Source organism: Poecilia formosa, unplaced genomic scaffold, assembly GCF_000485575.1.
Source record: "Poecilia formosa unplaced genomic scaffold, Poecilia_formosa-5.1.2 Scaffold252, whole genome shotgun sequence".
Taxonomy (NCBI): Eukaryota; Metazoa; Chordata; class Actinopteri; order Cyprinodontiformes; family Poeciliidae; genus Poecilia; species Poecilia formosa.
The window spans coordinates 824,105-837,070 of NW_006800191.1; the positions used below are offsets into that span (position 1 = coordinate 824,105).

The window sequence follows — 12,966 nt, forward strand, 5'->3', positions numbered from 1 at the left end:
TACACATGCAAAAAATTACAGGAAAGTCCTTAAAAGAAAAAGTTCATAAATTAGGGTATGTGTGATAAATATGAATAAAATTAGAAATTAACATTAAACACACGACGGAGATGATGAGCGAAACAAAAAAAAGCTTATTAATGGGATTCATTCATTTAATGGAAATCTCTCCTGATTTTTATCAGTATAAATGAATGTTAATTAGTTAAATCCTAGTTGACTGGTTTACAAAAGGGTTTTATAGTAAGAGCAAAATGTTCCCTCAAGATCTTTGGACCTTTTTTCCTGCAAAAAAAAAAAAGGCACAAGTTACAGACATATTTCAAAACGGTTGAATGTTCCAGTGAGCATCTTTAGGGCCACATAAATTCCCCATAAATCAGACATGACTCTCCTTGCAACATTCTTGATGGAGTAATAATAAAGAACAATCAGAATAGTTGTTTTGAAAACCCACTAAGGGTGTGCTTTTGAAAGCCCTGGAAAAGAAGAAAATAAGCAGGAGAAGGAAAGAATCGCCCCAAAAACACCCTGCCAACAGTGAAGTTTGCAGGTGAGAACATCACGGCTTTTCAGCACACACTACTGCTGGACTTTATTTAACTGGACGAATACTGGATGGTGAAATGTACTTGGACACTTTTGATATCTCAGCTGGACATTAATCCCAAAAGCACAGTTAGGAAAACTCTTGGTTTTAGAGAGAGAGAAAAATAAATTAAAAAAAATCTCCTCGGATGGTGCAATCACATGACTTTACTTCAACTGAAAATCAATGGAGTAAACTGAAGATTGGATCACATAAAGGAGGCAACCAGGACTTTCAAGGTTCAAAGACAGTTTGAGTTGAAAAATGCTTCAGAATCACACATTGGATCACACTTTAGCAGTGCATGAAATAGTTTCCCCAGACAGGAGACATTTTGATGGTATCCTTGCCAGCGAAGGAAAAGTTTTAATACAATTTAATAAGTGTGTTTAATATTTATTACCTGTGCAATTTTACTGTGTTTCACAAAAATGACAGTAAATCATATTAATTTGTGCTGCATTCTTAGTATGTGCTGAATACCAACACGGGCCTGTTTAACACGTACTGTCCTTGCTTTACACACACCATAAATTACAAGCTAAGGTGGCAGAATTTATTTTTTATTCTATCATGAAGCTCAAGACGAGATTTTTTTTTTTTTTTTTGCTTAACTCCCTTAGGTCTCGTGGTTTTGCTACCTTCTTTAATGAGTTGGGCTAATTCATTTAGTTTGTTCCGGCCGTTGCCATGGTTATAACTTTGGCTGTTGCTGGTATTTTCATTTGTGGCTCCTGGCTTTTGTCAGCTGTTTTACAGCACTAACATAGAAGCTCTGACACCTTGCTCCCACAGCCTTTTTCATGTGAAGAAATGATTTCAATATGTTCTCATTTTCACTCAGAAGGCGTTCCAGCAGCACCTATTAACATTTCTTTAGCAACACTTGAAGAAAAACAGCTGGTGAATTTCACACTTAATAAATTGAAAGAACTGCAAATTTAATTCGGTTTCATTTCAGCCGTATAGGTTCTGCCTGATCATTCAGACATGACAGCTAAACCAGGATGAGGATTTAATGTAGCAAAAAAAAATAATCACCTCTAACAATGGGTGAAACATTAAATTGATATTTATCAACGAGGGACCTCATTAGGCAACGAAACTGAAGCTTCATCTTTTGTAAGACTTTTCAAAACAACTAGAAAAAAAAGTGCAGAGGCTGATTTTCACTGCCCAGTTTGCTGAACATGTGACTCATACTGTTTAGAAGTTTTAGAAGCATCTCTTGTTCACAGTGTTGGAGTTTTGTCACCTCGAAGCTCTTCATCCCTTTATTCTCATCTGCCCTCCTTCTGCTAGACCACCAGACTGAGCAGCAAATCAATACTTGGCCAAAAGCCTATGTATCTTACACATGTTTTCACTGAGCTGACTGCATCCTGCAAACGAGGCAGTATATCTGAAACTGAGTCTCTCCTATAAATCACTTTTAAAATGCTTTTTTAATATTTTAATATTTTTTCTTAAGGCGTTACGGTTCTGTCAGTTTCATTGTCAGATACAATTACTAAATATTCCTGCTTTGCAGATTTGAACTTGCAAGAGCAGAACAAATAAACGTTTTTTTGTTGTTGTTTTTAATGGTAGGGTGACCAACTTGGCTTTAATGCTTTGTTTCTATAAAGTAAAGCTTTGATAAAACTGTTTACAGAGACAGGAAAACTTATTGGAAACCTTGGCAAAGATTTATAAAGACCTTTTAAAACTAATCCAACATTTTTTGCACCATCTTAATGCCACACAATTTTAGAAATATCAGTTCTGATATCAGTGCATTGATTTAGGAGACAAATATGTCAAGTAATGGTTGTGTTAAGAAAATAACTACTGGCACATTTGTGGGTTCCATCCTATAAAACAAATTCAACAACAACAAAAAAATGTAATATACTATTTAATGTCATGCCTGGGAATTTTTGATTAGTAATTTACACTTCCTGTTATTCAGGGTGCTGAACATCTGGCACATCTGCACAGAAAAATGCACATTACCCAAAAGGTGACTGACACTAATCACAGAATTGAAGCCAGTGAGAAAAACAGCATGCCTGATTTTATTTATTTTATTTTATTTTTTTTTTTCTGTACTTATGGCTCAAATCCAACTGCATTTGATATAATCACCTCAAGGCCACTGTCCTTTTACCACTGCTCCAAATCGGGCCAGTAGCATTCCTAAAGCACTTTTCTAAATTCTAGCTCTCTTTAAGCGTTTTAATATGTTGTGGCCTTGGTGGCTTTTTAATCTTCCTCTGCTAAATTAACCTCAGAGTTACACTTTTGATATTTGGGCTTTGGACAAACGGAAGCAGCGAAAACGTGGCGCGTTGACATCTCTCCCCACCTCCCTCTATCTGGTAATGAAATTGCTTAGTGCTACTGCATCCTTTCAAGCATCACACGGAGCTGGCTCATATGGATTTAATCCTGTTGTGAGGGGTTGTTGCTGAGGGCAGTGGGCGCAGTTCCAGCCTGAAAGTAATCCATTGAGTCTTGAATAAGTCGGCTGCTTTCATGTATAAATATATGTATGTCAAAGTGTGGCGATTACTATCTCAAATTCAAATCTTTCCATACCAATTACTGTTGAACCCACATTATATCATGCGCTGGTTTCTAATAATTATTTTTGAAATGAAATCTTCGTGTCAAAGAAATCCCAAGTCAACATATATTTAGAAACCAATCCTAGTAGAAGACATTTTTATAAACTTTATTAAATGTTAGATTAGAGTGCTTTGTGTATAACAGTTTCAGTGTTTTAATTTTGGAAATCTACATTTGAAGCAGGATAATGCACTGTTTCAATTAAACTAAAAGCATTAGAGATAAGACAAAGGAAATAATATAATGGCAGGGTAATATTAAGCATTGCTGTTGACACACCAAATAATACAATTTCTACATGACTGGGGGATTAATATATCTAGATTAGATGACCTCCTCTACGTTTGCGCTGTTGCAGAGTGTCACTTTGCCTTGATTTTACCTTACATGAGCACCGCCTCATTTACTAATGGCTCACACAGGATGGGAGTGGCTGCACGGAAACATCTACTCAAATTTCTTAAAAGCAGCTGATTAGGAGAAAAATGAATTAATAAATTTAAAGAGAAAATCGTATCATGGGTATTTTACTTGTACATCATAAAACCCTCACTAGTTAAACCAAATGTGTGATCTTGTAGTGATTAAATTGTGGGTTTCATCTAAAAATGTAATCTTGTACAGTGGGAGCTGAGAGCGGAGTGTCAATCCAAGTGTGAAATCTGGTGGTTTATAGATTTGTTTTGCAGTTATCTCTCTTTCTGCCTTGGAAAATGCTGTGAATCTTTTCTGGGCAATTCTCCCCATTAGAAACACATTTATTTTGATTATTATTTGATATATAATAAATAAAAACAGAATACACTAGTTGCTAAAGTCTTTTCATCTGATGTTTACATTACGTATTCTTCTGGCAGGATTTCTCTTTTGTTTATGTGAAACATATATAAATATTTATTACGTTAAGGCAAAAACAACCAGTTCCTGGGTCAGATGTGGGCCGTTCCAGTCCTGAGGTAACTTAAAGGGGAGGAGTATTATGCAAAGTCAATTTTATTGAGCTTTATTTCATGTTGGACTGTTGCTTTGATTCTTTCATGCATATCTCCCATCATGGCAGCCATTCGTGATGCCTTAGCGCTTGCTCATAAATTGCGGCGCCTATTTACCAACCGCATTGAAGCTTCAGCCCCCAGCTGAGTTTCCGCCCCACAGAGCAACCCTTTGCATGTGCCTCCTTCACTCAGCTCCACCCGACTAGCGGCAGCAGCAATTAGCCAACACCTGGTGGAACTGCTGAGCTGAGAATGGTTGTAAAGTGTATCAATGGACGCCATGGAGAATCATTGTGATGAATCATTGGGGGGTCGGAAATGGTGAGCAGAGCCCATTTCAAGGCATCAAATACGGCTGCAAAGTCAAATTCCTTTTAAAATATTTTTCATATATACATCATTTTCATAACAACTGAAGAAAGCACAGTTTCTTGATGGTGATTTAAAATGGGTAATATGTAAAACCCTTTATTTAACACAACAGAATCGCTTTAGAGGTTTGAACAAGTAAACGGTGTTAGGTTCACGACCTAGAAATTGGGTTAAGTGACAAGATGTCAAATGTAATGTTCATTTTTGGGTTAAGATCAATTATTTATATACATCCATCCATTTTTCACAGCCCTAAATGATTAAAGTAAAATCAATACTTTAATTTTGCAGTATTGATTATTCAAACAAAACAGGAAAACAATCTGATGTCTAATAACACAGTATAAAAATGGCCAATCTATATTGAGTTTGTGAAGAATTTCTCGTCAAAGTCTGAATGCTGAGCATATCTGGTTCTGGGTTATGTTGTCTTGAGTGAAGAAATATTTGTTCTAGTATCAATAAAGTCGTTAATTCTGAAAACTGACATAAACGTTATTTAAACTGGATAATTTCACTGTCCTACCATCACTATCCCGCCTTGCTGAAGAGTTTCAGTGAAGTCTGGCAAACTGGGTCTTTATTTTTTGATTCTATGTTTGATTATAACACAATATATTTTTTATGTTTACGATGTTATGAAGAATTTGAGATGAACACATGTTTTCAGCATCGCTCACTTAGTCGCAAACTACTGAAACTTAAACTTAAATTGTTGTAGGCAACATTACACCGGCAAATCTTACTCCACGTTACTTTCTATCATAGAGTAAATTACTTTCTACCTTCCAGTAAAAAATGTCAAATCTCAAGATACTTGACAGGGTTATGCTTTAAGATCATCATGATCCCAGACAGAGCCGCACATATCCATCTTCATCAACAAAATTATCAAGTTCCAGCTTGCTAAGCAACACCAGGAGAGCTGTGGTGAGCCCTCCACATGCAGACTTGTTCCAGCACATCCCCCATCCGCCTGCTGCCACTTCATAGTTTGTCCTTGACATTTCTGAGACTCTCCCAGTGGTCTGGCAGTCACAGTTTGACCAGCCTGCCCACCTTTACGACATCCACATAAATCAAATGTTCACCGCTTGTCTGACGTGTCAGAACAGAATCGGTAAGAAGGTGATCCGCACTTGAATTGCGATACAGTGCAACTTACTTAATCTGAGAAAAAAATCCTGAGTAAAGTGCAAAATATGGAACCCTCAATCTGCGGCGTCACAGCAAAGCTAGACATTTACAAGCACAGTGGGATCTTACAGCAGTCCATAAAATCGCATATATTGTTGCAAAAGTCTTCTCATCTTATGAAACTGTTTGCTGTTACAACTATAACTTCAGTGTGTTTAACATTTTTCCAATAGACAAACACAATGCAGCTAAAATTCTGTCTAAGCAAAACTAAGTCAAAATACAATTGCAACAAATTAGCCTAATTGTCAAACAGAGTCCACCTGCTAGTAGATCATATTCTGTGGAGAAACCGAGAAACGTGAGTAAGTTTGGTCAACCAACCAAACTTACTCCAGTTAGGCATCCATGATATATGAAGGGGTCAGAAAAGAACCCACACCTGAAGCACTGAAGACCTCACTTGTCTCAGTTAAGTTTAAGCACCCTTGGACTTTTTAAGTGGCATAGACATTAAAGAGTTAGTAATAGAAGTGGGTCTTGAATAATAATTTTTGTCAGATTAACCACATTTTAATTGAAAACTATATATCGACAAAATAAGCAACATCTTCAATCTAAAAACCCTTTTTGCTGCTAAATTATTGAATAAATACACACGTGAGCTCAACAACAAAGACATTTCTTGGTTTTAATCTGTTATGTATTCAACCATCAGACTCGTGCAAAGTTCTATGAAACCCATTCAGCTTTGAAGAGTTTCTGGAACCCCTGGTCATTCATGGAACTTCTTTCAACCTTCTTAGAAACGTTGATGCTGAAATTAACGTTGTGCGTGCTGCAACATGTTTTGCACTGAGATTCCATTTTAGGCTTGAATAATTTCAATTATAGACTAACTCCTGTTTGCATAACTTGCACACAACAATAATATTTTCCAGCGTTCCATCCGAATGATTTTCGAAACAAAAAGTCATCCCCACCAGACCAAGAATAGCAGTTTTGACGTTCATCTCTGTTGCAAATGCCGCTTATGCGTCAGATTTGCAGATGTACGACAAGCATTTTAAAAACAAAGGTTCCAGCCAGAAGACTTGCATGCAAAAACAAGATATGATTAATTGTGTTCAAATTCTTAACACAATAAAATAATCAGGTAAACTTTAAATATGTAGCACTGTCACAGGTCAGAAACAATAAAGTGCTTTGCGATACAAACTAGCATTAAAAACACAAGGAGATAAAAACATTAAATATAAAACGGCATGAATAATATTTGTCTAAACAAATGAGTATTCAGCTGCCTCTTAAAATAAATGAACATAATCAAGACACTGCAAAGATGGAGGCTATACCCTCTGCAATCTGAGCGGCGCCGCTCTAAAGGATTCATCGCTTCTGGTCTTAAAATGTGTTCCAGGAACCATTAACAACCTTTCAGTGACAAACTGCAAGAAGAGATGTACCAGAAGGTCTAGAAGGTCAGAGATGTAGGCTCTGACCATGCAGGGCTCTAAAACGACAGAGGAAGATTTTAAAATGAATTCTAAAATATGCCAGTAGCCGATGTATAGAGATTAAAACAGGAGTAACATGCCGTCTCTTCTGGGCGTTGTATGAAGACCTGAACTTACTGGATGTGGTCAACCTTTTTCTGACTCAAGTAAGTAAAATGGCTGTTAAAATATCAAGAGCATGAATCTTCATGTTTATTTCAGCTTTTCACACCAGAGTTCAAAGCTTAGAAATATATTTAAAAAAATGTTTTGGGTTAAGCCATGAGAACGGCATATTAATAATGTGAGAATCAAAATTAATACCAAGGTTTCTGAGGTTTGGTTTAACAGTACTTGGTAAACAGTCTAATTCATCCACCTTTAACAATTCAAAACTCCTCCACAGATTTGTAAAAGACTCATTGCCAGTTATCACAAATGCTTGATTCAGTTGTTGCCACCAAGTGTTGCACAACTAGTTGCTACGTTTATTCAAACTGTTAATATATGACATTTTTGTCTGATACTAGATGTGGTTCATCACCCAAAACATTGAAATGTGACAAAAAAAGCTACAACAGAAGACACATGCGAGGGAAGAATTTTACTTTACATTGTTGTTTGTGGTTGCAACTTGACAAATGTGACAAAATTCAGAGTTTTGTTCAAAGCACTGTAAAAAGAGCAGCAAATAGATTTTGTTTGAGAGATTTTGATCCCATTCTTGAAGCCATCGACTGTATGTGTGAAAGGTCTGTGCATTTAGATTAATGGCTCAAAACAAAAACTATATCTACACAACGGTTGTGTCTGGTGGTTTACGGCTCAGGAGCTGATAGCCCATCTGAGCTGACAGCACTAAATTAGTGCTGGTATCATGGATGTATTAGACCTGGGTCTATAGTTTATCACGCATACTCACCACACAGAACCACACCTTAAATCACCTTAAGAACCACGTCATTTGTGACAGACCCTGCCGTTGAGCGGCTCCACCAGTCTGATGTCATCCGATCCTGGCGGATGAAAACCCATCCGTAGGAAATTCAGCAGCACCTTAATGGCACCTTTTTGAACCGCTCACCCGCGAGGATTGAGCGTGAACTGTAATTGGCTCAATATATCTCGCCGTATCGCTTTCTGTCTGGGATAAAAAGGGAGAGGGCCACAGGAGAGACCTTTCTCTCTAGTGGTGACACTCCAGAGGTCGCCGACATGTGGAGGCGAGCGCTGCCTCAAAAATTAAAATGCATCGCAGGCTGCGCTTGCCTCATCTGCACAACTGTGTCATATTTCAGCGAGGTTTGACAATCCTGGTGCTTCAGAGCTCATATAAAGATGGTACTTTTTTCATACTTACTAAGGCCATTGTTGAAGGCATTTTTCCCCCCCTCTTATCTCTGCTATACTCATTTTGGTTCCTCACAGTAATACATTGGGTATTGTCGCTTGTTAAAGAGACACTAATGGATCTGATTGCTTACCCTTCATATGTATTTGAACCTAATGCATCCTCTCAGCGCTTTTGATTTGAGATGGAGGATTCTCATTCGTAATTTCCTCTGTGACAAAACTGAATGACTTCTTAATTGGGTTTTGTGCTATATTTTTCCTAATGTTTTTTTTTTTTTTTTTTTTGAATCAGTCGCAGGGTTGCGATGACTCGGATCCCATCTTTCAGTCAGGATGACACTCTCTCAGCGTTTTCTTTTATTTTTGTCTGTTTCAGATTCAGAATGCAGATGATGTCTTGATTACTCCCTTGGAAAAATTTCGGAAGGAGCAAATTGGAGCAGCGAAGGTAAGAGACCCCCTACGTGCGCAATTAGCGACGAAGCAGCGCCAGAGATTTCATGCGGCCCGACACCCTCGCCCTTTCCCTTCAACCCCCTTCGTCTCTCCCACCGTCTGTAAATCATTAATTAAAACCAAAGCGTGACACTGCCAAGAAAAATGGCCTTTTCCTAATTAATCTGACTGGTACGGGTTACAGACAAAGATGTCAGTTTGTTATTTTGACATTAGAAGGCATTAACACCTGCTAGTTTTTTAAAGTTAACTTTTTAATGTTTATTAAATTAATAGTGGCATATTGACCCAAGCAATATTTATTTATTTATTTTTTTTTTGGCTGCTATAGTCTCTAAGCTGCTGTTCTCTTTGCCAGAAGTTTTATAGTAATCTGTTTAATATTTTCACTCTTTTAACTTTAACATTGATTCAACGTTTTAGAGTGAAATATTAATAAGTGGAATTCTGTGCCCATTTGTTAAGGGAGAATAACCCAAACACGTGCAGTAATGTCGCACTTATCTTCAACAGAGATGTACATTTTACGGTGTATTTACTGAGAGGAGATCCTGGCGCAGCGCCACAAGTATTTCTGGAGGGACTTAATGTACCTTCTGGCCTTGGAACACCTTGGGATATGAAATGTCCTGAAGGACCGTTCAGTGTCACTGCAGCCCATCCTGTGGTTGGATGGATAACCTTCTTACTAATCGGGGTTAGCAGCTGAAACGTTATGGCAGAGGTTGGAATTTACATATACTGCAACAAGATTCTACACAACTTTAACTAGTTTTACAAATCTACCGCTAACTTGCTTCATTGTCAGCTCTTCCAGGAAGTCAAGATAACTGGCTTTCAAAGTAAAAGCATGGTTGGAAACTGGGGTTTCAAAGTAAAAAAAAAAAAAAAGACTCTTGATTAGTTGTTATAACATTGAAAAATTGTCATTGTTTTTTTTGTTTGTTTTTTTTTTACTAATAATGAGTATTAAGAGGGAAAATGAACAGAGCTGGAAATGAAAATAAAGCAGAACAACCAATATGAAACAAAAAGTTCTTCCAATATACTTAAACCACAAAATCCAAGTTAGTTTTAGTGATTCTAACTGGCCATCATTATAGTTCAGCTATTTTATGTCAACAAAATTATAAGATGTTGTGAAGATAAGGGGAAGATGTGATTTAGATGCGAATCCCTTTTCCTTTACTGCATTTGATTAATTTTTCTATGTATTTTTTTCACCTTAATTGCTTATTTTAGTATCAATAAATATTGCTGAGTCCACTGTTTATCTATTTTAAAGGTTAATTATGTTGTGTGAAATATAACATCTTACGCAACTTTTGCATGTATCCTCACAAATTCAACACTCAAAGTATTGGTGGATGGTCTGAAAGCTTACTTGGCATCTGTTCTTTTATTTCTGGAGTTTGTAAATACAGAATTAGTCAGAAAAATATGCATAACTCCAGATTATCAGGTTTTATTCTATACAGCATTTTACAGCATCATGTAGTATGTCTTGTAAGGTTTTACATGAATAAAGTTTTATATTTTGCTTGGCTAATTTAAAAATGCATTTAGTCCAGTTCATGTCATGTAGGTTTCCATGCAGTTCAAAGCATCAGAACTGATGTTTCACAGATTGTGGCATCAGTAGATTTTTTTATTGATAAAATAAATAAATAAATACACTTCCCATTTCTCATTTTCTTAAAATAAAACTGGGCCATGTGAAGACCTCCAAAAATCACCTCTGCAGTATTTCCTTCCTCCTTCAATACACCTGCAGGAAGGACGCATTTAATGCATTTATCCCCTTTTTAATCGGATTGCTGTAATCCTGTTACATGTAGTGCAGTCTTCTCTAACGTATTGGATCTGGATGATTGATATCAGTTGGACTTGTGCACGGTGTTGCTTGAAGGCATCCTGAATTCACAGCGGACATGTTGCTAAGGATGGCGTTGACTCTAAAGAACAGTGTGGGTTTCTTGCTACAAGCCTCGCTTTCATTTCTGGCCAACTCAAAGGCACGATATGAAAGCGCAGCGGCTTGTCTGTGGTCAGTCCCTCGGTGAGTTCACACATGAGCACGATGGAAGAACTGGAGCTTTCATGCCGCTCTCCAACTACTCCACCACTAACTCAATACTGTACTATGAATCATTTGCACATCTTAACATCGCTTTTATCTTTTTGAGGGACTTCTCGGGCTCAAAGTCGGGCCGTCTCCCTCTCCCTTTCTCAGTGTCTCTCATTTTGATTTATTTTACATGCCTTGACAGCCACTGGTCTGCAGATATAGTCATCCTGCTGTACTTCATTGGTCTCTTCACAGGCCAACCTGCAGCATAATGACACCATTTCTCTTCCCTGTACCGAGGTGTGAGCATCATCGCTCTCTCTCTCTGCCCGGTCAGACTGAATAACCAATGCCGCTTCATGCCTCTGCCAAAATGAAACTCCACATTTTGCTGCCATTTGTGTCTCTTTCTCTCCTACATCAACATGCTCAGTGTTATTGCTCTCACTCTCTGTGTTTATAAAATGGTTTCTTAAAAGCCACAACCCCCCTCATTACTCCCACTACTTCTTATTTCCTCCGACCACTTCCTCCTAATGGCTCTGTCCTCCTGCAGTCTTTCCTCCGCTAAACATTAGCCCAACTAGAGTGAGATGAAACGCACACATCACGGGCGGCTGAGTAACTTTCCACGGTTCCGAGAATCTGGAGAGATCCTCGGGCCGTCTGACCCTTCCAGTTATTGCACTTGATGAAGTCTGAGAACATCAGTTGGACAGTCTGGGAGCATTTGCCATATTTGGGCATCCTGCGTGTAATCCCTCTGAGGTTGTATACCAGTGTATTAGCTTCCTAGGCACAAGCACAACACTTCCACAGCTGTGATGTACCAGCAGATTGACTGCAGCTCTGTGAGACATATTAGGGACAGCCTGCTTCACACAAGGCGGTACCAAATGTTTTGGACTTAAGCCCCTCAAACTTAGCAGTCTGCGGCCAACAAACACGAAGAGAAAATATCTGAGAAGGCAAAGATGTGTTGCCATATGTGCTGGAAGCCAAAGTGAGATGTAGGTCTGAAATCAATGTAACACTTCTTTTTTTCAGTTTCAGATACGCTTTTCTGTGATCTGAAATGTGTTCTCGAGCTTGCTACAAAAGTTTCAAAGTTACGACACAGAATGAGAGGTTGTTCCTGTTTTTAGTTTGCAAGTCCTCCGTGCCAAAGCTGGAACATAAAAGCACCTCTGACAAATGTAAAGAATAACATACAACTTTTAATTTGAGTAAATTTGTTCATACACAGAAAATTATACATTAAATATGAATAGAAGATACATTTATGACACATAATTATTGCAAAATACATGCATCTAAATTAATTAAGCTGTTTAGTTTCTATTTCACATGAAGCAAAGTCCATTTATCTTGGCTACTTTTCAAAATGGAGAAGACAAGAAAACATGCTAAAATAACAGAAGTGTGTTAAGATTCTTTGGCAGGAAATGGCCAGATGCAAAACAGTAGCTACTTATTTATTCTCCACCATTCAGTCAAGGCAGTAACTGAAGAGTTTGAAACTTGAACTCAAAAGGTCAAATGAGTGACAGCATTTTGCATTTTAGACTCACAGATTAAATTTTTCTAGATTTCTGGAACTTTTTTTTTTTATTTTGTCCTGACTTGCGGATACTAATGCTGAACGATTACAATTTCTCTCTTAAAGTATTGTATTGTGATATACTAAATATTTTTTTCAATCTTCTTTTCTAAGTAGGCTTTTTTTTGCACAGATTCATATCAGGAGGAGAGACTGTTTCATGATTGGATGAAAACCTCGTATAACAGGTTTCATTGTAGTTTTTTTTAAATAGAGGACACATCTTCACAAAGACATTTTCTGCTCTTTGACTGCATTCTCCATGTGTAGTCATGGAACATGAATAACTT

The 12,966-nt window shown here is 37.6% G+C and overlaps 1 protein-coding gene across 5 annotated transcripts in view; it reads left to right on the plus strand.

Annotated features, from left to right (window-relative positions):
- The window catches only part of arhgap42b (Rho GTPase activating protein 42b), a 122,468-nt gene that overhangs the window by 75,701 nt on the left and 33,801 nt on the right, over positions 1–12,966 (plus strand). For all 5 annotated transcript variants that reach the window (XM_007569943.2, XM_007569939.2, XM_007569938.2 and 2 more), the window contains one exon: positions 8,929–9,000. In XM_007569943.2, the coding sequence (XP_007570005.1) occupies positions 8,929–9,000 (72 nt within the window). The remainder of the gene's footprint in view (positions 1–8,928; positions 9,001–12,966) is intronic.